We start from the raw sequence: 25128 nt of genomic DNA, 5'->3' as shown, positions 1-25128 counted from the left end.
CCACTTAGCAGCTGTGCCACTGTGGGCAGGTTACTTAGCCAATATGTGTTTCCTCGTGTGTCAGATCGGGATAATAAGAGTACTTTCCTTATAGGCTCATCATGAATATATCATTTAATTAGCCTAAGTAAAGTGCCTAAAACAGCGGAACACTGTTTGTAATGGTTAACTATTATTATTTTTTTTTTTATGGATTACCATTCTGTGTGGTACTAATTTAGTTCAAAAAACATAGAAATTCTCCCTACTTAATTTTTGTCTCAGTCATTAATATTGGGAATTTCTGAGAAGGTCCCCCAACAAATGGTATACGTCTGTCCTGGCTGGATTCTGAACAAATAAGAAACAAAAATATGTCCAAGAGAGAACAACAGTGTTGTTAATTGCTGATACAGAGGCCAGGTTGGACGGGGTGGCCTTAGAGAGAGGGCTCAGTGGAGGTAGCCTGTTAGCTGAACCCCAGAATGAGACAGCGTTACCAGCGGTCACCAGGCAAGGTGGCTGCCCAAGGGAGAAACCCTACGCAGAAGAGTGGGGAGGAGCTCAGTCTGCAGTCCTGTTCTCAAGAGGCAAGGGTGGGCAGAGCTCAGCATCCAGTTGTTCCCCAGATTGGTGAATCAGGTTCCTCACTGCACCTGTACAGGGACTGAGAGAGTCAAGAGTCAGAGAAGACGTCACGAGTGTGCTCAATGAGAAAGTGCCTTCCCCTGGGGCTGGGTGGGAAAGTGTTCTCCTTAACAAATATGGAGAGGGGACCTATATCCCAGCCACCTGCCTCTTTCAAGTCCTTATTGAAGGTGATACCTGTGGGTCACACTGTGAATTTCTGCTCCTTTATTCTTCCCTCCTGTTCCTTTCAATCACAGCCTACCCTTACGCTGGCTTCTCTTGGGAACAAATTCTGTTGTATTTTTAATATTTCTATAAACTCTTCTACCACTTTTCCATATACTTGAAGGTTGGCTTTCCCCTCAATTGCCCACTTCACTTAAAAGTCTCTTTGATAGAGGGTAATTTTCCCATTTTCCTCACCTGGCAGCTGGTGGGAATATTCTGAGTCTTTAATAACTGCTGGAGACACCAAACAACCAGAATGCCAGCCGGAAACTTCCAGTATGGCACGTGCAGACACACGGGCTGAACAGGAGCCCTGACACCCAGGGATAAGAAAGAAGTTGACACCTCCTTGTTATATTTTAGGCATTGCCACTCCATCTCAACAGCTTCTCCTCAGAAGTGAATACATCTATTATTCTACCCTCTACCATCTCATTCCTGCTTCCTCCGGAACTGTAAGACACTCCTCTACTTTCCTCATTGATTTGAGCATCTGACTTCCCTTTTATTCTTCATCTCTTTCTCAGCTATCATCCTGGGGGTCAGTACCCATATTGATGATATTTTTTCTATTTTGACTTCCAAGTTTCTTCTTACTTTGTCTATAAAAGCCTTTGTCCCTATTCCTAAGTCTCACAGACCTGGCCATACCTGGGACTCAGTTGATGTCCTGTGTTATCTTGGCATCCCCGAGATGATTGATCTGCAGGAGACCAAGGACAGACCATTCTCCAGAGCACACATCTTATTTTACTATATTCCACCTGGCCATGTGCAACAGAATGCCACTGGTCTTGCCATGTTAATTAGAGAAGAGCCCTCTGTTGTATCAAATAGGAATCATTTGCAACATCATTGGTAAATCAGCTGTCCTTCAAATTAAAATTATGGCCCTAGTGAGGAGGGTATCTTTCATCAGCTTATTATATACCAGGACCATCTATAGATTTTTACCTAACTTTGTATTTTTATCTGGTTTATGTAATTCATCTACTGTATTCCAACTAGATTGGTTAAAAATGCATATCCTTTAATAATTTCCAGTTGTGAAACCCTTAGCTTTTTTCTGTGTTCTTTCAAAACTGCCTAAACTCCTGATCTTTAGTTGCTTAAACCCTTCTTCTTTTCAGACTCCATCAACCCCTTCTACTCCGCTTGGATTCCATCATAAGCCATTTCAATAATATCAGGTGTTTCTTCTTCCCCCTGAATTTCTTGTTTTCTCCTTTTAAATCTCTGACACTCTGATGACCACACTCTCTCTATCCCCCGTTCTTGATCCTGGGTTTCCTAGTGTTGTACGAGAAAGTAAAAAATGACATTTCTTCTACTCTAATTTGACTCTGTCTTCTTACAATTGGCATTGTGATTCTGAATGATTTTCTGTCATATTTACCACCATCCCTATTTTGTAAAGATTTTGGTTCCTTGTTAGCTCCACAAACCTCTCCCTCTGCATGTGACCTTCTTTCATTCTTTTCTAAGAATGAGGCCATCTGATATATGTCCCTTCTGTGCATTCAGTATCTCAAATTGTGCCTTAATTGTGCTAAAGTTGATGTTGTCATGGCAGGGAACATTTACTCTAATTTATCATCATTTTTAGAAAGAGAATGTCTGCCCAAGATTATAACAGCTAATATTTATTGAATATTCATGTGCTAGACCTATCCTAAGTGCTTTACAGGCATTATTACCTCCTTTGACTATGGTGTGGTCATCGGAACTATGTAATAATATGTGGCTCACTACCTTGGGTTAATACTATTTTGCAGTCTTTTTGATAACTTTGAGTAGACCTTTTTTTTGAGAGAGAGAGAGAGAGAGTGAGCACGGATGTGCGTGCGTGTTGGGGAGGGGCAGAGAGAGATGGAGAGAGAATCCTAAGCAGGCTGCACCCCCAGCGTGGAGCCTGAGGTAGGACTCAATCTCACGACCCTGAGATCATAATCTGAGCTGAAATCAAGGGTCGGATGCTTAACCAACTGAGCCACCCAGACACCTCTTGATTATACTTTTAAATACTGAAGTCCAGTGTACAAAATATTTTTGCAATCTAAAAACAACACATACAAATATATATTTCACTTAGATTGATAGAAGAGACAATAGCTAATGATTTGAAACTTCAGCTAAAAGATAGACTGTTAGGAAATTTGACAATATTTTTCACTCCCGGGGAAAATGTGAATTGGAAATAAATTCAGTAATATGAATGACATGGCTTAAATTTTTATGTTAAATTTATTTAATTTGGGATTATGTTAATTAAATATCCACTTATCAGCTTAATGATGTTAAATATAGATTCTTATTAACATATGGTTTCAAAGGCCAGTGAAATTGTCAAATCTAATGAAAACAGAGTTCAAAGATAAAGTTCTATCTTTCCTTTCTTTTATGAGCCTCTTAAAAATTCAGGGCACCCTTTTAAGAGCCCTTAGAGAAGATTAACCTTTAACATCATGATTACATCTAATGTTATCACATTTTACAATGTCACTGACACCACTTTTAGCCTTAGCCAATTGATTTTACTAACTATATTGTAAAACTACTAAAATTTCCTTTTCTTAAGTTGAATAGAGGAAGATTCTGTTCCTCTCTTCTTTCTTTTTTCCCCTCTGGTTCAACACTTTCTGATAGAACTTTCTGCGAAGGTAGAAATGTTCTGTATCTGTACTATTCAGTGTGGTAGCCACTAGCCACATGTGGGTGTATTGAGCGCTTGAATGTGGCTAGTGCAACAGATACTGTGAATTTCAAATTTTATTTATTTTAATTAACGTCAGTTTAAATGGACGTAGCTACATATTATTGGTATGTATTGGAAGCACAGCTTTGGTGTTCTTTTCAGCACAGACTGAATTCCTTTCTTTCCTAGTTGTCTTAACTCCCTTTCTGGGAACAAGAATACCTCCTTTTTAATGTAACTGGTTATTCTTGCACTAGTAAAGGTATTTTCATTCATTATAACTCGATTTATAATCTATGGGTTTCACTGTAGATGAAAAATAAATTTCATTTGTTGTAAACATGCCAAATTGAACATTTAATTCTGTGCATTCCTTGCACAATAGGAGACAGTATGGATTTGCTCATATTAATTTGGGGCATTGTGTTCTTTGGTGGACCTACTTTGCAAATGTATCTTCACTTGCCTATAAATACGTCCGAACAGTTTCTGCCCTCTTAAATGCTGCCCATGATGAAAGCAATGCAGTGGAAAGAGTTTAGATTTTAGTTTGGATCCCAAACTCTCTCCTTGGTTTTCCAAGCAAGTTTCTTCCCTGAGCTGTGGTTCCTTCAGAGAGCTGTTAGGTTTCTTGTATCAGAGTATATTTGGTTTACCTGCCTTCCTTCCAACTTGACCCCAGGACTTATTTCTGAAATAGGGCAGTGCCTGATTCCAGAGTGAGTGCTCCATGGATGTTTGTAGTGAATAAGTGGAAAGCTGTATTTTATTTTTATAAATGCCACTGCTTACTCACTCCCACTGTTTGCTCTCTTTTTTGTATCTCTACATTGGGAGAAGGAATAAAAACTTCTTTAAAGAAATATTGGAAAGTAAAGGCTTTTGTGATTTAAAATAGATATTAATTCACGTTTCTTCCATAATTCCTTTTCTACCATATTTGAATAATGAGGTACCATTTTAATGGCTCCTTACCTTCTAAGAAGTTTTTTGCATTATATATTTTTAAAAACAGCTGGTGACGTAAAAACATTGATAGAGTTGTAAAATAAATGATTCAATCTAAAAGGAGCTAACTTATGTAAAGCATGTTCTATATACAGGTTGCTAATCCATTCAATGAAAGTATATCTTGTTTTGATCATGTGAGGTACCCAAAGAATGAACTGAAGCAGGTGAAAATTAGGATAACAAGTCAGTTATCCAGAATGTGAGTACCCACAGATATGTGCTAGGTAAAGAAATGGTTTGGGGTGCCTGCATGGCTCAGTCAGTTAAGTGTCCAGCTCTTGATCTCAGCTCAGGTCTTGATCTCAGGGTCATGAGCTCAAGCCCTGCATTGGGCTCCATGCTGGGCATGGAGCCTACTTAGAAAAAGAAAAAGAAAAAGAAATGTTTTAAGGTTATGAATATATGATTGATGACTGGTCATCTATAGTTGTGGGGAAAGGGGAAGCTTTAAAATTTTTAGAGTTAAAATGAGAAAGGACAAGTATACCAAAAACAAATTTAAGGTTTCTACTTGCAAAACATTCAATCCAGTGCCCAAGAAAAGGCTTTCATCTTGAAAGATGAAAGAATTAAATTGGAACTAGAACACTGAAGGCTACTACGGAAGCATGCATTTATTTGGGCATATGGTAGTAATCCACTGAACACATAGTTATAATCTATTGGAGAATAACCAGAACAGATTTTCCAGGCAAGGTTTCTGCCAAATCAGCTTGCTTTTTATGATGGAAGAAGGAAGATGCAGAGAAATACGTACACCAATGTAATCTCATCTATTTCAAAGTCACTTCAGTATCTCTCTTTAAAAAACATTGCCTTCATCTTTATGAAGAGTCCTTCAGGTGCTGGATGCAATAGATTTCAATGATCAATTTCATTATTTTGTGCGGTCAAAAGAGTTAATTGCATTGGAAAAAAATCATTTGCATGCTCTTCAATACAATGCGTGTATGTAACTGGATTTCAAAGGAATGTAATGTCGATTTAGTTATTGATTAAAGAGTTAAACTACAGACATTGAAGAAGCAGGATCAAATTATCTAAAATAAGAGGTCAGGCTATGTGCTTAAGTGTTTTGCACACAGAGACACTGAAACACATCTTGATTGACTAAAGGCCTCTGATTTCTAGCTGTCATTTTTTTTTTTTTGCATTTAAAAATACTAGACAGAAATTGCAACACCTCAGTCAAATATATTTATGGCAAAATGATCCGTAAGTGGCAGAGTTTTCAGTTAATATGATTGAAGTTATTTAGTTCTGCTCTGTGACAAGTAAAATTACTGTTTATCAGGGATAGGTAATTACATATTTGGCCTAAAATTAATCAATATGAACACAGGAGAGCTGGCACTCAAGCAGAATCAGGATCTCATTAAAGCAAAATTTTTTAAAGTGAGGTCAATCATGCCACCTGTAGAATGAATAGAAGAGATTATAAATGCAAGAGAATAACATGAACCTTTTAATCATACAGTTCTCAAAGAATTATAAAATACCTCAAACTTCTTTCTGTCATTTACAAATCATTTTTTTATTATTTCATACCTAGCTCTTTTGAATAAGATATAGAATTTTAAGGTTTGAATAGTTTGCTTTATATTATTAGCTAGCTGACAATGGAACTATAAATAGATGGCAGGACAGTTGGCCTTTTGTATGTGACTGAATGTTGGTTCATGGTATTTTAGAGATCTATGGAACTCCATTTTTTTTTCTTTTAGCCAAGAATATTGGCAGATAGAGCATGGCCATTATTTTATGAACAAGAGATGAACTAGAGATCAGATAGTTGTTCTTCTGAAAACATTATGAACTTTTAAACAAAGACTTAGGATGTTGTTGAATATTCACCACTGGAGTACCACCTAATGTGACTAATGAGGAAATACTTGTTTAAATTAACTATAGAAGAGTTATCAGCTTTGGGACAGAAGCTCTAGTAAATCAGATGTCCAGAAAGGAAATTACTGATAGAGCTGAGAGACAGTAGAGGCCATATTTGGTTGGTTGGTCTCATATCACTCAGGGAAGGAGCAGTTTTGTGGAAGTGGGGATCATAATGCTAATGTCAAGGTGACAGCTAAATGAGAGGATATGAAACCTGATCGGCGGAAGTTTCTTGCACCTGAAGTTGCCCCAAGTGGGTGACCTTTGTTGCATAACAAGGCTGAGGTCTATTTCCATCAGCCCTCACCTCTCAGTCTGAAAGGTCAAGGTAATTCCATTTCACGCAGTTGAACACTTACATCCACATTCACTATCCGCCCACTGGTGTGGTGCAGGGCTGAGTCCCTGGAGTTGTTTCTGACTGATCCCTCTTTTCAAGTCCAACGCATGAAGTGTAGGATAGAGGCTGAGTAAGTGGGCTTTCTTCAAGGCCCCAAATTTGTGCTTTTATTTGTATTTTTATTCTCAAGGGCTTTTACTTTTTTTTTTTCATTTTGCATTCATTTTTATTTTTTTTTTCAATATATGAAATTTATCGTCAAATTGGTTTCCATACAACACCCAGTGCTCATCCCAAAAGGTGCCCTCTTCAATACCCATCACCCACCCTCCCCTCCCTCCCACCCCCCATCAACCCTCAGTTTGTTCTCAGTTTTTAACAGTCTCTTATGCTTTGGCTCTCTCCCACTCTAACCTCTTTTTTTTTTTCCCTTCCCCTCCCCCATGGGTTTCTGTTAAGTTTCTCAGGATCCACATAAGAGTGAAAACATATGGTATCTGTCTTTCTCTGTATGGCTTATTTCACTTAGCATCACACTCTGCAGTTCCATCCACGTTGCTACAAAAGGCCATATTTCATTCTTTCTCATTGCCACGTAGTACTCCATTGTGTATATAAACCACAATTTCTTTATCCATTCATCAGTTGATGGACATTTAGGCTCTTTCCATAATTTGGCTATTGTTGAGAGTGCTGCTATAAACATTGGGGTACAAGTGCCCCTATGCATCAGTACTCCTGTATCCCTTGGGTAAATTCCTAGCAGTGCTACTGCTGGGTCATAGGGTAGGTCTATTTTTAATTTTCTGAGGAACCTCCACACTGTTTTCCAGAGTGGCTGCACCAATTTGCATTCCCACCTCAAGGGCTTTTACTTTTATTGGAATCTGAATCACACAAAAACGTATCTCAGACACATGGTTTCCTGATTGTAAAGTTCATAATTTAAGAACCTGAAGGTCCTTTTCTGTCCTAAACCCCGAAATTGTTATTGAAACAAAGACCTCACCTTTAAACCAGGGGACACAGTACTGCAATCAACAATTTCTGCCCGATTGTTTTCTGTTCACAATAGACATTTGTCACTGGACACCAGTCAGCCTTGAGCCAAATAGTGTTCTATGCAAGCAATGACTGGTTGTTTTCCAGCTTTTGGAGGTAAATGCTGGTGATGTTCTACTTTCAGTAATTTATTTGGTTTTAAGGAATGTTAAGGCTTTAGTAATTTCCTTTCCTAAAAAATTAATTAGCTCTTTTAGAAAGAAAAATAATATGGGCCTGTTGTACATACTCAATTATAAAAATTACGTGTTTACTGTGTTCTCAGATGTAAGCTCATCTAGTATGTATCTTTCTAAACATTTTATATGCATATAGTTGCTCTCTTTTTCTCTCTATCACTTTCTTCACATAGATGGATGAAAGGAGAAGAAAATTGTAGTTCAGTGTGCATGTATACTATACATAAGCTACTGAAACTTGCTTTCATAATTTTATATCATGGAAATTCTTCTTGAAAACCTCATACTTATGCCTTTGTGGTATGTAGTTATCCATTTACAATTTTGATAGGTATTACCAACATATCTGCATATTTTAGCTTCTTCAAAATAACTTGTTTAGGGGTTTTTTTGTTGTTTTTTTACTAAGAGTCAGCCTTCTTATTGGACGTGAACATTAGTTCATCATTCAAGATTATTAGTCTAAGGGAAGATGTATGATTTTTTAAATGCAATTCCACCTTCTAAATGTGGTCAGTACTGTCTCTCAACAGGGCCCACTTGGAGGCCAGTGCTGAGAAATGGAACAGGTTGCTGACGTCTTTAGAAGAATTGATCAAATGGCTGAATATTAAAGACGAAGAGCTTCAAAAGCAAATGCCGATTGGAGGGGATGTTCCAGCCTTACAGCTCCAGTATGATCACTGTAAAGTAAGTTGACCGTATATGGTGGGGACCTTTTTTGATACATTTTGATTTTGGCAAAGTAGACACTCAAAATTCTATATAAATATCTGAGTTGAAACAATTACCACTGAATTTCACTCCCACACCCCATTTCTAATTGTCAGTATTTAGGCATTTAATTTAAGTTGCATGCATCTTCTGAGAAGCAGATATGCTGAAGTGTTATCACCTGACACATTAATTCTTAGATCCTTGTATTATTTAAATTCTTTGCCTTATTAACTTTCCTTTTATTTATTTAATATTGCTTCATGCCCACTTTCTCATATATTACACATCAGCTTGCTTTGTTATTTATACATATTTTTTTCTCCTTACATGCAATGCAAGTTCTCATTCTAAATCTGTACATTTTAATGTGGTGTTAGAATTCTGTTCCCATTGGAAAAATGACGACTAACACATGCATCTTCTAAAGGAAGAAAGGAAGATGCCATCTATGTAGTAAGTTTGCTTCAAAATGATAAGACCTTGAAGTTTATTTTACTTTGAACCCTTGTGACTAGGTTATTCAAATTCCCATTTGGGTAAATTTTCTTTTTCTACTTGAAAAGAGACTATGATAGAGAAATAGTTCTAAGAAAAAAGAAGACGTTGTTGGAATATAACATGTAAAATAACAACAACAACCAACAATGATAGATTTCAAATCAGTGATTTAGGAAAATCCCATTCTCTTTTTTTCAGCTTTCCCTTCTATTACTTATTCATATACTTTTTTGTGGATTTAAGTGATGAAAAAATAATACAAAGCTGTTCTAATGGAAATGCTCTGTTAAGGAATAGAATCTGCGTGTGACCATGTTCTTCTGCTAGTTTTGATTAAAACCTAATTCTTGAGGCATGAAATGATTTTCCTCTTCTGGCCTTAGCCAGTAAAGTGCACATCATTGTTTCCAGTAAATGCTGGCTATGTTCTTTCCAAACCCTTCTCCCAGCAGAGTCGCCCTGTTTTAGGTTGTGCTTCACCTAAGAGTCTTAGAGTAGAGTTGCTGTGCATGAACCCTTTAGGCCTGGGCATTTAGATAATAAAGATGATCCTGATAACTGATGCTGATGATAATACTGGTTCATTCATTTGGCAGGTATTTACTGAGTGCCTAATGTGTGCACCAGGCACTATTCTAGGCATTGGAGAGTCAAATGAACAAAGCAAAGTTCTTGCCTGATTCCATGTAGTAAGAGATAAACACTAGATACGCAATAAATACATAATATATCCCATAGTAATAAGTGCCATGAAAAGAGTAAAGCAATGTCAAAGAGAGAAAGAAGGATGGGAGAGTATCGGCAGCAGAGATGCTGTTTTTGTGGAGATCAGGAACGTGGCATTAGTAAGGTGGTTTTTGAGAAAACAAATGATGTAAACATGAGGCAGTAAGTGATGCTACTCCATGGGGGAAGAAATCATAGGCAAAAGGGGACAAAAAGACACTGGCCACAGAGGTTGCAGTTTCTGGCCATATTCGAGGAATAGCATGGATACCAGTGTTGTTAAAACAGTCAGCCAAATAGAAAAGAAGGAGATGAGGTTGGGGTAGGAGTGGGAAAAAGGGGGGGTTCAAATCACAGAGGTCCTTGAAAGTCCTTTGTAAGGGCTTTAGCTTTTACTCCAAGTGAGGTGGAAGGTATGGAAGGTTTTGGTAATTATACTGCTGTGATCGGACTTACATTATATAATATTTACAGGTGAAATTAGGAAGAATAAAATATAGAGGAGTTAAAGAACATATTTCAGTAATCCAAGCGGGGGATCGTGATGACTTGGACAAAGGTATAAAGGTGGAGATAGTGAGAAGTAACTGGTTTCTGAATATATTTAGGAAGAACCAAAAGGATGTGCCAACGGAGTGCATATGTGGAATACAGGAGAAAGAGAAGGGTTTATAGTGGCAGGAATCAAAGGTTTTTGGACAAAGCAAATGGGACAGTAGCTGGAGGGGGGAATGTGGGGCCAGGTAATGGTTTTACACAGATGGGGACTAATTCAACATATTTCTATGCTGATGGGAATGATCTTGCAGAGTGGGAAAAGTCAATAATGCAGGAGAGAGATTACTGGGTAGGGGATGAGATGGGATCCAGTGTACAAGTGTTAACAGTTGGTCTTGGGTAGGAGGGCAAAGAATTCGTCCATTGTAACAAGAAGGTACGTTGGTAGATTTGCGTGTGGGGACATTTAGACGTCCTCTTTTGATTGCCTCTGTTTTCTCAACAAATAAGAAGCAAGGTCGTCAACTGAACATGAAAAGAAGGAAGACAATGTGGAGGTTTGGGGAAAGAGGAGGTAGAAAATGTAGTCTAGAAGTGGGTGAGTTAAACTAGGAATGTAAAACAAGACCACGAGCATTACGAAAGGCCTGCTTGAGGCCAATGCTCATGAATTTAAGGTGAGAACAGTCACTGTGAATGTTGTTCCTTACCCATGTGGAGTTGTCTCACCAAAGGCGAGGAGTCAGTTGGAGAGTTGAATTGACCCAAGCACATGTGATAGAGGAAGAGAGGGGCAAGGGGGGTTACAGAAATACAGGGGAGCTATAGTAATGATCGCATGTGGAAGTAAGGCTGGGTGAAGGAAGATATGAGGATATTAGAGATGAGGAATAGTAAAGTGGTGTTAGAAGTCAATGAATTGGACATGGCAGAGTTGCTGAGGATTAATCCAAATGGGGGAACCGGGAAGGGGCACAAACTGTAAAGAAAACAGATTGTGATCAGAGAAAGGATGCTAGAAATCAAGTTTGTGGTGACGTGCATTTATTGTTAAATGACAATCTCCGGTGTCCTTTTGTGAGAGTGAGTTGCACAGGCAGGGTGGAGAACAAGGTCCTTGGGGAAAAGTGGATAAGAAGCTGAGAGGCTGGGGTAGCTGCAGGATCATCTACAGGCACAGTAAAATCATCATCACCAGGAGAAAGAGCCTGATTTGTTCAAAATGTTGATTATGAGAAGGAATAGTGATAGCAGTATGGTTAGGGATTAGTATAGGTTGGAAAAATGATGGCTTCACAGTCCTTTTATCTTTTGAGTCTTAAAACTGTGCAAAATACCTTTGGTTGGGGATGGGAAGAGGAATAGTTTAAGTTGGACATAGTTTAGCCTTGGTTTCTAAATTTCTTAGTGCCTGCTACCAGACTTTTCTCTGGTTACTATTATGTCTTTATCACAATTGCCATCACTTACATGTTGTGCATAATCCAGACTACTTTTGAGAGGCGTAGGTCTTATCAGTAAGTAGGTCTTATCAGGATTTTCCATTTAATAGTCTATACTTCTTTAACTTTGAGTTTTATAGTAGAAAGTTTATATGAATATGGTACTGATTGAATTTCTGAGTGTAGGGCTGGGTTGTTTCTCACCTCATTGTTTACCCTCACTGGAAATAATCCTTTGCGGAGTTTCATGTTGATTGTAGATTCTAGAATATGTTACTTTATTGTGATCTGTCATTGTCTGCCTTCCAGTTTATCAATGATGGAAAACTACAGGCTTTCTTAATACCATGTATTAATAAATGTTTTGACACAAGCATCATGCATAACTCTGAGAACTAAGCAGGCTGTTATGCCAGAAATAAACTATAGAAGAGATTTCAGAGATTTGTGGAGGTGTGATTTAGTTTGCAAGGGCCACATAACAAAACACCATAGACTGAGTAACTTAAACAAGAGAAATTAATCTTCTCACAGTTCTGGGGGCTAGAAGTTTGAGGTCAAGGTGTGGGGTTGGCCTCTTCTGAGGCCTCTCTCCTTGGCTTGTGGATGTCTCTTCCCTGTGTCTTCACCTGCTTTCTCTTGGTGAGTATCTGTATCTTTTAAAACTGCTCAAAATACCTTCCTTTTATAAGGACACCAGTCATGTTGGGTCAGGGCCCACCCTAATGACCTCATTTTAACTTAACTACATCTTTTTTTTTTTTTTTTTTTTTTTGAGAGAGAGACAGAGCATGAACAGGGGAGAAGCAGATAGGGAGACACAAAATCAGAAGCAGGCTCCAGGCTCCGAGCTGTCAGCACAGAGCCCTATGCGGGGCTCAAACTCAGAAACCGCGAGATCATGGCCCAAGCCAAAGTCGGACCCCCAACTGACTGAGCCACTCAGGTGCCCCTACTTAACTACATCTTTAAGGACCTTATTTCCAATCACAGTCACATTCTATCAAAAGTAACCTTCTTTCCCAGCTGTCAAGTATAATGTTTCTAATCACTATAAATTATTACAGTGAGGGCAAATCACTATGCATTAATACAATTAGGTCAATATTTAAAGACGTGACACCTACCTGTAATTATTTACCTTTCTTACTAAACTTTGCCAGCCATAATCATTGAATAGTCTAATTGTAGTTGAACCTCAACCTTGCCAGTGTTCTAACTTAAATATAATTCTCTATCTGTGATCTTAAAATTAAAATCCCTTTGGTTGTACATATGGTTACTCTGTTTCAGGTCAGCTTTTTCTTTCCTGTGTCCTTGGAGATGTCTTTGACCCCTGCCTTCGGGTTCTGTTTATTTAGAATTAGAATGATCAATTATTAAAACTGTAAGAGGCCCAAGAAATAACTTAGTCTAGCCCCCTCACTGATAGTGGAAGAAAATGAGACCCATGGTGTGTTTTAATGAAATCTGACTTTTCACCCCTCCCTTCCTTTCTCACTCCCAACAAATACCTATCACTTACCCCCATGTCTGGCAATTTCTAGGGCACCAGAGAAACATGGATGCAGAAAACAGACACAGTCCCTGTCTGTGTGGAGCTTACAGTCAGGGGAGAGCCTATGCCTGCCCTGCTTAAGCTTACAGTCTCTGTTTCTTCCCTGTGTTATGAGAAATCATTTCCAACAAGGATTGTGATTGAGCTGTGGACTGTGCATTGCTGTCCCAAATCTCTGGTTGTCTGTCTAACTATCCATTTCTCTAACCCCCAGCTTTGGTCCCTGGCTGATAATTCAAGCATGTTATTAGTTCTTGTATACTCTTATTTCTGATCTTTTCTCTTTATAAGGGATTCTAGAACTCTTTTCAATTATAACATCATGATGTAGATTCAAACAGAACAAAATCTCTATACTATTTTTTTCACAGGTATGTTTAGCATTAAATTTAGATGCCTTTCCCTTTAGTTTTGTCTGTTATTATAAACTGTAGTTTTTTCTAATTTCTTGCTATTTTTTGTTTTTAGTTGTCCTAATAAAGTTTAAAAACTCTTTTTAATTTTGAAGAACTCTTGCTTTATAGCTTAAAAATACATAGTTGGAATCAAACAAAATCAGTCCTTAAATGGCTTGATAGTAATAGTAGGCAAGTTATTTTGTTCCTTAAAATTTCCCCATAGAAAGAGGGGGACCTTGTATTTGATTTCTAACCTAACTCTTCCTTGCAGATAGCTAGCTGTCTAAATTACCTTATTTTGAACAACATAGTATTATGTCAAACTAATGTGACCTAATCTCTCAATACTAAATTAGAATGTCTAGAGATTACCAGATGGAATTTTTTAAAGGGGGACAAAGAAATTTAACACTGATTTGTTTACTCTTCCAGGAAGTATGACCTCATAAACGCAAGCCTTGAATTTCACTGCATACAAGTCTTTTAAAGATCAATTTTAAAAGTGATACCATATATCTTTCTGTTGTGGATAAGACAAATACACTTTACAAGATGCATTAAAAACCACCTGTGCTGATATTACACAAATCAGCACTTAAGTATTACATTAAAATTTCCAGTGACATTATATACAAAGTAAAAAACAAAGCTATGTCTCAATGCCTTAGGTGGACGTGGGGTTACTGTATGTTAGAAAACCACTAAGTGACTTAAAAGCTGCTTCAAGGGATATCAAATGCTGATGTCAAAGAGTTATGTGAACAATTTGAATAAAATAATTCTAAGTAGACATCCGACTAATCTCTGTCCTCAGCACTTTGTATTCAAGTTCATTGAAAATATTCTTTCCTCTTCCTTTTTGGATAGTGGTGTATTACCCTCTCTTCTGAGGTACCTTATGTTGGGCCCTTCTTTTTTTTTTTTTTAAGTTTATTTATTTATTTTGTGAAAGACCAGGAGAGCATGAGTGGGGAAGGGGCAGGGAGAGGGGGAGAGAGAATCTCAAGCAGGCTGTATGCGGTCAGTGCTCAGAGACCTTATGGTTGGCCTTTCTATACAAAGTTAGTTAGTGAACTAGCACATGGGATTAGGTAGACATGGTTTCAATTCTCACCTCCTCCACTCACTAGCTCTGTGATCTAGGCTCTGGAGTCGATTGTCCAACCTCCTCAGTCCTGTTTCTGACCATGAGTATATATAGGTCACTTAGCACAATACATTTAGTAAGTGCTCAATAAGCAATGGCTGTTTGAGTTCTTTAAACTAGGACTTATATTTTCTAGTGTGTTTCTTATTTTAGTTGTTCTGTGTCCACATTTTTTATTTTTCCTAAGATTCATGATGTTTGGGCAACTGTAAATTTTGATGTCATAACTATATTTTTTAGCCTATTGGTGGCTTCAGAGATAACTTAGACTACTGAGGGAATAGGATAAAGTCATTGAGACATTTTTGAGAATTACACAGGATATAAGTCTAGAGGCTAGAAGATGATTTATTTGTTCTTTTAAAATTTTTTTTTTAAATCTTTATTTATTTTTGAGAGAGAGAGAGACACAGAGACAGAGTGTGGGCAGGGGAGGGGCAGAGAGAGAGGGAGACACAGAATCCGAAGCAGGCTCCAGGCTCTGAGCTGTCAGCACAGAGCCCAACGTGGGGCTCGAACCCATGGACTGTGAGATCATGACGTGAGCCAAAGTTGGACGTTCAACTGTCTGAGCCACCCAGGTGCCCCTTATTTTTTGTTCTTAATAAAAGAAAACAGCTTATCATGGAAAGGCCAAGCTCATAAGACACGTCTGTATGCACTGCTTTAGTTAACTTATCAAAGATTTATAGTCAAATGATAAATGTATAACCATGAATCTAATTACCTTTCAAAGCATTTTTTGAATGCTACCATAACTTATAAGTAAAGAAATAAAATCAATATACATTATCTTACATTTGCATTTGTATGACCTTATCCTGGATCCAGTCTGCTTTCACAGATAACCGTGGTTAGAGACTCTCAGATTTATGCATGCAATCACTTGGGTACTTAGAGGTTGGTTTATGGGAACTCACTCTCAAAGTCTTCTGGTTCCTACCTGTATTTCTATATTCTAGTCCTTTATATGTGCATCAGTGATTTAATGACACTTTTTCATAACCATTCTTTGATAACGGCATTGCTAATCACTTCATCTATCCACCCACCCACCCACACGATTCACTGACTGCTTTATGTGTTGAAAACAATGTTAAATGTACAAAGGGCAATAAGGCACAGCCTTTGCACTTCAGTGACACATTTTAATAATTTTCATTCTGAAAAGCTCCATGCTTGTGGCTGTATCCAGATGGAATATTATATATTTAAATGCTGAAGGGATGGCTCTGAGACTTTTAGTTAGAATAGTACTATAAGGTCATGCTTCAGATAACTTCATCTGCTTAAACACCTAGCAATTATAAATAAAATGTAAAAAAAAAAAAAGCAAGGAAAATCAAACATGCAAAGTTGGACTCCAGAATATGGCAGGCATTCCATAGATGAGGAACAAAGCAGAAAAGCAAAGTAGTCAGTAGGGTTGATGCTGCTGAGGAAAGGTACCAGTCCTGGATGTTGAGCGAGCAGAAAGCCCCGTAACAGTCTCTGCTTAAAATCTCTCTCTGACACCTTGAAACGAATGACTCACAGATTGGCATGCTTTCTTCTGTCAAACAAATGTCCCAAGAACTGATATTATAAAACATCAGTGTATTTTGGACCCTTAATTAAATGCTTATACTTTCTTGGATGTTTCAACCAGTGACTCAGACAGAGCATTGATAGGTTTCAGCAACAATGATGATAAGTAACTTCGTTCAGTGCTTTCACAATATATGCACAGAGGCAAACTCCTTAAGTAATAATAATAATAATAAAGAATATGTCAAGGGCTCTGAGGGTAAAGCATATGGTACAGGTACAGTCAGTAGTTGCTGATAGCTCTTCCCATAACTGCTGGGAGCTTGTCTTGATAGCTTTGATCATTTTCCTCTTGTTTAAAACTGTCTGGAGTGTATGAGCTGTTTTAATTAAATAAAACTATACTGGGGCACCTGGGTGTCTTAAGCATCTGACTCTTGATTTCAGCTCAGATCATGTTCTCACAGTTTGGAAGACGGAGCCCTGCATCGGGCTCTACGTTGACAGCATGGAGCCTGCTTGGGATTCTCTCTCTCTCAAACTCTCTCCCCCTCTCTCTGCCCTTCCTCTGCTTGCTTTCTATCTCAAAATAAAATAAATAAACATTAAAAAAACCCTATGATACCTGTTATTTACCATCTAATACTGCCCAGCAGAAATAGTCCCCCATTACTATCTAGGATTAACTTGTAAAATTAGAGTCACCTTCCAGTCTTTATAAGTATCAGCTGTAAACCCCACAGAGTCGTATTATTTTTTCTTATGTGGGTATATATTTAATATCCTCAAATATCAAAATAAATTACTACTTTAAAATAAAGTGTTTTTAATGACTTTTAGAATAAATGCATATAGTTGAATTTTCCCACCTAATGACCTAAGTTTTTCATATCATTTTTAAAGTTCTATAGAAATTGAGGTCACTCATATGCAGCTTCATTTTCAAGAATGCGAGATTATCATTCAGTCAACAATTACTTAGAAAGCACCTTCAGTGCACATAGCATTCATTTGTAATGTTACAGGTTTATTTCAGTCACATACTTTAACATTGGATAAAATTGCCAGTGCCGTTTTTGCTGTTCACTTTGCACTTCATCTTCTGAACAATGTAAATTCTAAGTTATGTAAAGGCTGTGGTCAGAGCCGTAACACCCTTTTTCTGATAGAATGCATGTTTGCTTTTATAAAAGGAAATCACTAAAAATAATTGAAAGTGTACGATTCCGATATAATTTTAGTGAGTTTGTTCCCTCGGGGCCCCTCTGTCCTTTACTTAACTCAATTTAAAATTCCTATATTCAATCCTTATTGTATAAGAGTCAGGACATTTGGGTCTTTTTTTAATGTTTGTTTATTTTTGAGAGACAGAGTGGGAGCAGGGGAGGGGCAGAGAGAGAGGGAGACACAGGATCTAACGCAGGCTCCAGGCTCTGAGCTGTCAGTACAGAGCCCAACGCAGGGGTTGAACTCATGAACCGTGAGATCATGATCTGAAGTCTGACGCTTAACTGAGCCACCCAGGTGCCCCTAGGATATTTGGGCCTTAAACTGACTTGTCAAAATACATTTGCAAACTTACATATTAAAGTAACAAATTCGAACAGTGTCTTTTTTTTTTTTTTTAATTTTTTTTAAATTTTAACGTTTATTTATTTTTGAGACAGAGAGAGACAGAGCATGAGCAGGGGAGGGGCAGAGAGAGAGGGAGATACAGAATCTGAAACAGGCTCCAGGCTCTGAGCTGTCAGCATAGAGCCCGACGCGGGGCTCGAACTCACAGACTGCGAGATCATGACCTGAGCTGGAGTCAGACGCTCAACCGACTGAGCCACCCAGGCGCCCCATGAACAGTGTCTTTCAATCAGCAACATGCCACCATTAAATTTAGGCTGTGTGTGTCTCTATATGGTAATCTGACACTCTAACTTCAAATCTGTAATTTCAAGGTCTTGCTGTGTGATGAAGTTACCTAATGTGGGAGATTGACCTTTTTCTAAAATTGATTAATTTCCAAGTTCCCCTCCAGCCATTGGCACCTATGTTGACTTCCTCCTTATTAAATGCATAGCCCACTAAGAACTGTTAGTAAAGCTATTACTTGTATTCATTCCTGGAAGCAGCCATTCTCAAAGTGAGGCTACACCTACCTGCCACACTCCATGTAGTTGTCTGCAGTTGATTTATGTCCTAAGCCTCATAGGTATCATTGGAACTTGACCCCAAAAGGCCATAGAATATCCAAGTTGAGAGGGAGAGGCAAGGCATCTTAATAGCTATCACTGGCGATGAAATTAAGAGTGGACAACAAATGGAGCAGGAAATAGAGGTATGTAAAACCAAGCAATTATATACAGTCCACCCCCTTAATAGAACAGCCCATTTCTAATGAACCACCTCTGGATATATTTACCCTGGTATCATTTATCTAATACTTTTTTGTTAAACAAACTTCTGTGTTGCAGTTGATATATGCCATGTACTTTGCTAGGTACTGGGCATCTAACACTTCATAAGACTAATTTTGCCGTCACAGATCTCACCATCTACAAGCAGAGACTTGAAAACAAGTAACTATAATGGATAGCAAAGGCATAGTAATGTGAGCATGAACACATGGCCAGGGAGGCACAGATGAATAATGATTGTCTGTACTTGGGAAGATTGGGTAAGGCTTCACAGAGCAAGTAGCTTTTGAGCTAAAAAGGGATCTTTGGAGTAAAAATTCACTGAAGACTGTTACCAAAACTCCTGGAGGGAAAATCCTCCAAATGAGTCATGGCATGACCTGGAATGTGCAATAAAGCAAGAGGTGTTGCTTACCGGCCTTTTCAGTTATACTTAGAATAAAGCTGAAAGAGAAAAATAGTACAAGTTTAGCACCTTATATGGTACCTGGTAAAGTAGATATTGCATATATTAGCCGAATAAAGGAATACATTTACATGTGCATGTATTTTGAAAAGTGTAGGAAGGAATACTCTTTTACTACTGTGAGAAAGTGAAGCATTCCTATCTTAGTTTTAGCATTTATACTTAGTATTCTGACTCAGGCATCATTTTTTATGTCAATGGGGTGGAACCAAAATGAATTTATATATTAAATGTTCATTTAGGGACGTTAACCAAAACTTTTAAAGCACTGTGAAGGAGATTTTTTTTTTATTTTGTCTGCATACTAATGAAAAGTAAGCCTGTTTTCTTTCCCTTTTCTCATGTAGTTTTATTAGTGCTATCAAATTTAATGACTCTTCTGCCCTTTTTTGCTGTCATACTATAATGACTTCAGATCCATATATGCTGATTTAGCTTTGAAAGCAAGTTGGGGGAAAAAAAAGTAAATTACATTCTAACAGATTCTCCTTATGTTTATATCATTTATTTTTTCTGCTTGTATTCTCCAATAAATGTTAAGTGTTTTGTTTTGTTTTTAAACAAGAAACTAAGGAAGCCTGCTGTACCAGCAGTACTTTTATTTGTTAAGCTGAGATGCCTTGCATCTAGGGCCGGCTTTGTGGTTGTGTGTCCCATGCAATTACAGTCACATAAGCCTTCACTCCTAACAGGGCCCTGCACTTGGTTTAATGCTCTGGTGCTGCCATCTTGAAATTCTTAGTAACATTTGAACAAGGGGCTCTGTGAATTATATAGTCAGACCTGCTGGCATCAAAAAAAACCATTAATGTTTATGTTTTGACACACATGAAACAACACTTTTACAGTAATGAAAGCCTCTGAAAACTTAATTCTCGCGTTCTTTTTCTCAAGTCAGTAAGCCATCCTGAGCTCCCACTCTCACTCACACACCCCTCATTGTAACTTACCCTGTCTCTGTGTGTTAGTGTCTGCTGCGATGTGACCAGAGGTCTATTTTCAGTCCTTCCTTTCCTGTCAACTCCCTAATGGTTCCTCTGTTCATTCTCTTTACTTGACTTCTAGAACACTACGCTGTGCAGATTCTCTTCTTACCTCACTGGCAGCTCCTTCTCAATCTCCTCTCCTGACCCCTTCTTCTTTTTCTCAGCTTCCTAAAAGTGGGATGCACCAGGAGCCAGGTCATGCCAACTCCTCTGTAGCCATTCCTTCCTGAACTCATCGGGTCTCCTGGTTCTATATGCCATCTGTATGTCAGTCACCACCAAATTCGTATCTATTTACATGTCATGTCTACTTGGGTATCTAATAGACATCTCAAACTTAGTACGTCCAAACTGAATTCCTGAACTTGCTGCTCAAAATCATTCTCCCTGATCTTCCCTCATTTCAATGGAAAGAACTCGATTCTGGTTGCTTACATAAAAAATAATAATCACCTTCAATCTTGTCTTTATTTCATATTCCATCTGTTGGAAAATCCTGTTGGTTCCATGTTCAAAATATAAAACAGGAATCTGATTACCTCTTACTGCTATTAGGAGCTACAATTATTAGTCTCTGTTTATTCTCAGTACAGTGCCCAGCGTGTTCCTATTCCAATGAATCAAAACTCCACAGTGGCTTTCCATTTGATTCAGAATAAAAGTCACAGTCCTCAGAATGGTCTACAAGACCCTATGTGATGTGACCTGCCTCCTACTCACACCATGGTCACTTCATTCTTACTGTTTTCTCTCTTAAACACTGGTTTCAGCCATACCAGCCTCTAGCTGTGCCTTTAGTTGAAGCATCATGCTGTCTTCTTTTTTTTTTTTTTTTAAGTTTATTTATTTATTTATTTATTTATTTTGAGAAAGAGAGAGAGAGAGAGAGAGAGAGAGAGAGAGCGCAAGCTGGGGAGGGGCAGAGAAAGGGAGAGAGAGAATCCCAAGCAAGTTCTGTGCTGTCAGCATGGAGCCTGACACCCGACTCAAACTCACAAACCGTGAGGTCATGACCTGAGCCAAATTCAAGAGTCCTGGTTGCTTAACCAACTGAACCACCCAGGTGCTCTAATAATGCCATTCTTTAAGAGTAGTAATTTGTGCTTGCTTCGGCAGCACTTACACTAAAATTGGAATTATTGAAGATTGATGGGCATGGCCTCTGTGCAACGATGATATGTAAATTCGTGAAACATTCCATATTTTTTCAAAAAATTAAAAATAGAACTACCATATGATCCAGCAATTCCACTTCTGGGCATTTATCTGAAGAAAACGAAGACATCAGTTTGAAGACATATATGCACCCGTGTGTTTATTTCCAATATCCAAGATGTGGAAGTAACTTAAGTGTCTGTCAATAGACGAACAGATGAAGAAGATGTGCTATATATAGATAATATCACTTACCCATTAAAAAAAGAATCAAATCTTGCTACTTGTGACAACATGGGTAGACCTGGAGGATATTACGCTAAGTGAAATAGGTCAGACAGAGAAAGACAAATACTATATGGTGTCACTTACATGTGGAGTCCTAAAAGCAAAACAAATGAATAAATGAAATGGAAACAGACTCGTAAATACAGTAAACAAACTGTTGGTTCCCAGGGTAGGGAGGGGCTGGTAGATGGGTGAAACAGGTGAATGGTGTTAAGAGATACGAACTTGGAGTTAAAAAAACTTAATGTCGTGAATATATAATATACAGCATAAGGAATACAGTCAATAATATTGTAATAGCTCTATATGATGACAAATGGTAACTAAACTTACCATGGGGATCATTTCGTAATGTATAAAAATATCGATTCACTACGATGGACACAGGATACCAATAGGATATTGTATGTCAATTATACTTCAGTAAAAAAAATAAAAATAAATAAAAGTAATAATTTGTTCAGTGATAAATGAACTAGATTCCATTTAGTATTCCTTTCTTAAATTTTAAGTTGTGAAAATATCATGACAGATTTTATGAAATAGAGAACAAAAAATTGACCTTAATTTTACTACTGTAATGCAACCGTCTTCATTTGGGTAACTATTTCCTATTTCTAATAGGGCATATCGTCTTAATCCTGACTTTTTTTGCTTAGGTATATATATCATGTCTATTTATTCATGTTGCTATGCCGTCATTATCACAGTAATTTTTCAAGGTTATGTAATGGTCCCTAGTGTAGCCATACCCTAGTGAGCCTAAATATTTTCCAGGTGTTAGACATTTAATTTGCTTTCAAATCTTTTTAATCATAAATAACTTTATAACGAAAACCTTTGTGTTTGTAGCTTTTTCTTGATCATTTTCCTAGGATATATTCTCAAAGGTGAAATTCTTGTTTCACACAATATGAACATAGTAATGATTCTTGATATATTGCCAACCTACTTTCCCGAGTGATTGAACCAATTTTCCGCCTCTAGCAATGTATGAAAGTGAAGTTTCACTGCACCCTTGCCTGTGATTTCTCATTTTTCCCCCTCTTTGCTGTGGACCTTGTATTATTAGCATTAAAGTGCTGGTATTCCATGCCAGTATGGGAGTTTAGAAAGCAGTTTTAGGATGTCAGGTATCTGACTCCATTTCTCTCTCAAAGAGAAGAAAGAGAATTGGTTGGATGTGTTTGATTTAATTGTCCTTTGAAGGATTGGAAAAAAGATGTCCATTGTTAGACTAATCAGTTGGAGAAATTTCGTATTTATATTAAATTAGTGTATGTGTGGGTCGCCTGGGTGACTCAGTCGGTTAAGCGGCTGACTTCAGCTCAGGTCATGATCTCACAGTCTGTGAATTCGAACCCTGCATCAGGCTCTGTGCTGGTAGCTCAGAGCCTGGAACCTGCTTCTGATTCTGTGTCTCCCTCTCTCTCTCTGCCCCTCCCCTGCTTGCTCTCTGTCTCTGTCTCTCTCTCTCAAAAATAATAAACATTTAAAAAATTTAAATTAGCGTATGTGATATCATTTGGCTAACTATTTTTACCATCACAGAGCTTTACTTTGCTACTTTAGTCTGGAACAAATTGGTTCACAAAAAGTTATTACACTTCTAAAAATCTAAGGGGACATAAGAAGCTTGGAACCTAGTTTTATACTTTCCAAACATTTTTGCCTAATCTTGGAGGATCACATAATTCCATTTTTCTCAGAATGAAATAATTGTTCCCTTAAGAGAGTTAAATTCACTTGTTCCTGCTAATGGAAGGTTGGGCACCCATCTCCATCATCCAAAGCTGTAGATAAAATAGCTAGAACTTTCCTTCACAGATTGCAGTGAATTGAAGCTGAGGGAAGAATTCTGTCTTAGAGAAGAGCTGAGAATGTTGGTAAAACTTGAGGTTAGCATCATTTTAAAAGTTAACTACTCATTCTACAACACTGAACAATTTTGAGATATGTTCACATTCACTGTCTCACCTGTGAAGTTAGTAAAATGAGAGGTTTTGTTATTAACATGCAGAGAAGTCTCAAGACAAACCCAAGGGCTCATGGTAGGTAAGGGCGTGCCTACACGGCGTGCACTGGATTGTCACACAGGCTTTTGGCTACGAATCTCTGCTTTTACTATACCGCTGAATGGTTTTTTAAATATCTCCTTATTCTTTCATACATAAATTCATTGAGGTCCTGCTTTACCCTCTAGGGAATAGATGTGTGCCTTCATAGAGGGCTCAGTCCGGTGTAGGAGTCAGGTCCGCAAAGAAGTCAGGACAGGCACGTGTGCTGAATGCTCCAGCAAAGCAGATGCCTGGAGCTGGAGAGGCTCAGAAGAGAGAGGCCTGGCCCTGCTGGGGAACAGGTGTTGTTTATACTAATAGCGAGGACGGTTTTGGTGCTGTGACGCTAAAGGGTCGGGGAGGACAACCCTTGGGAATCTCTTTGACCAATGAGGGCCAGTGAGAGCGCCAAGAAAGCACACAGATAGTGTGTCGAGAAATAACTTTTTCTTTGACGGGCTAAAGGAGATGACTCCTTCCCTCCTCAGTTGCTCAGAGCCATTCCATGCTGCTTTCTTTGCAGACCAGCTTCCTATGAACTACTCCCATTTCCTGGGAGTTGCCTTCCTTGATTCTTTCTAGTCCACTTACTCCTTTTTTCATTCATTCATCCCACATATATACCAAGCGCCGAGATCTAAACAAGGAGAAGGAGCTTTTGAAGATTTGAAGCAAAAACTTTCTGGATTGCAAATGAGGAGGGAACACTTGACATATTCTAGGAACAGAAATGAAGACTTTGAGACTAGAAATTAGGGTATTTTTAGTAGTTGAGATTGGAGAGCAGGGAGGGTCCAGATCTTGGTAGGAAGTTTAGAATTCATTTGAAGCCACTGGAGGGTTTTAAGCAGGAGAACCAAAAGATCTGCTTTATCTGTAATTTTAGTATTATGGTCTAGAAAATTTTAGGAAAAGTGCATCTCAGTGAACTTTGGCACTTTTTATAGAGACAGTTTGGATTATGGCTTTAGATTAAGGAAAGGAGAGGGGCGCCCGGGTGGCGCAGTCGGTTAAGCGTCCGACTTCAGCCAGGTCACGATCTCGCGGTCTGTGAGTTCGAGCCCCGCGTCAGGCTCTGGGCTGATGGCTCGGAGCCTGGAGCCTGTTTCCGATTCTGTGTCTCCCTCTCTCTCTGCCCCTCCCCCGTTCATGCTCTGTCTCTCTCTGTCCCAAAAATAAATAAAAAACGTTGAAAAAAAAAATTAAAAAAAAAAATAAAAAAAAAAAGGAAAGGAGAGGGGCG

The 25128-nt window shown here is 38.3% G+C and overlaps 1 protein-coding gene and 1 non-coding gene across 8 annotated transcripts in view; both read left to right on the top strand.

Moving 5' to 3' along the window:
• UTRN (utrophin) overlaps positions 1-25128 on the top strand; it is a 487285-nt gene that overhangs the window by 339462 nt on the left and 122695 nt on the right. For all 7 annotated transcript variants that reach the window (XM_053904408.1, XM_053904406.1, XM_053904407.1 and 4 more), the window contains one exon: positions 8548-8704. In XM_053904408.1, coding sequence (XP_053760383.1) covers positions 8548-8704 — 157 coding nt within the window. The remainder of the gene's footprint in view (positions 1-8547; positions 8705-25128) is intronic.
• Positions 21486-21592, top strand: LOC128777876 (U6 spliceosomal RNA). Its single transcript, XR_008423190.1, has one exon. It is a non-coding gene; the product is annotated as a U6 spliceosomal RNA (small nuclear RNA).

The sequence above is a fragment of the Panthera pardus genome, unplaced genomic scaffold, assembly GCF_024362965.1.
Source record: "Panthera pardus isolate Hobbes unplaced genomic scaffold, ASM2436296v1 HiC_scaffold_17, whole genome shotgun sequence".
NCBI lineage: Eukaryota > Metazoa > Chordata > Mammalia > Carnivora > Felidae > Panthera > Panthera pardus.
Note: the sequence above shows the minus strand (reverse complement) of the source record. Positions and strands in the feature narration are given on the sequence as shown.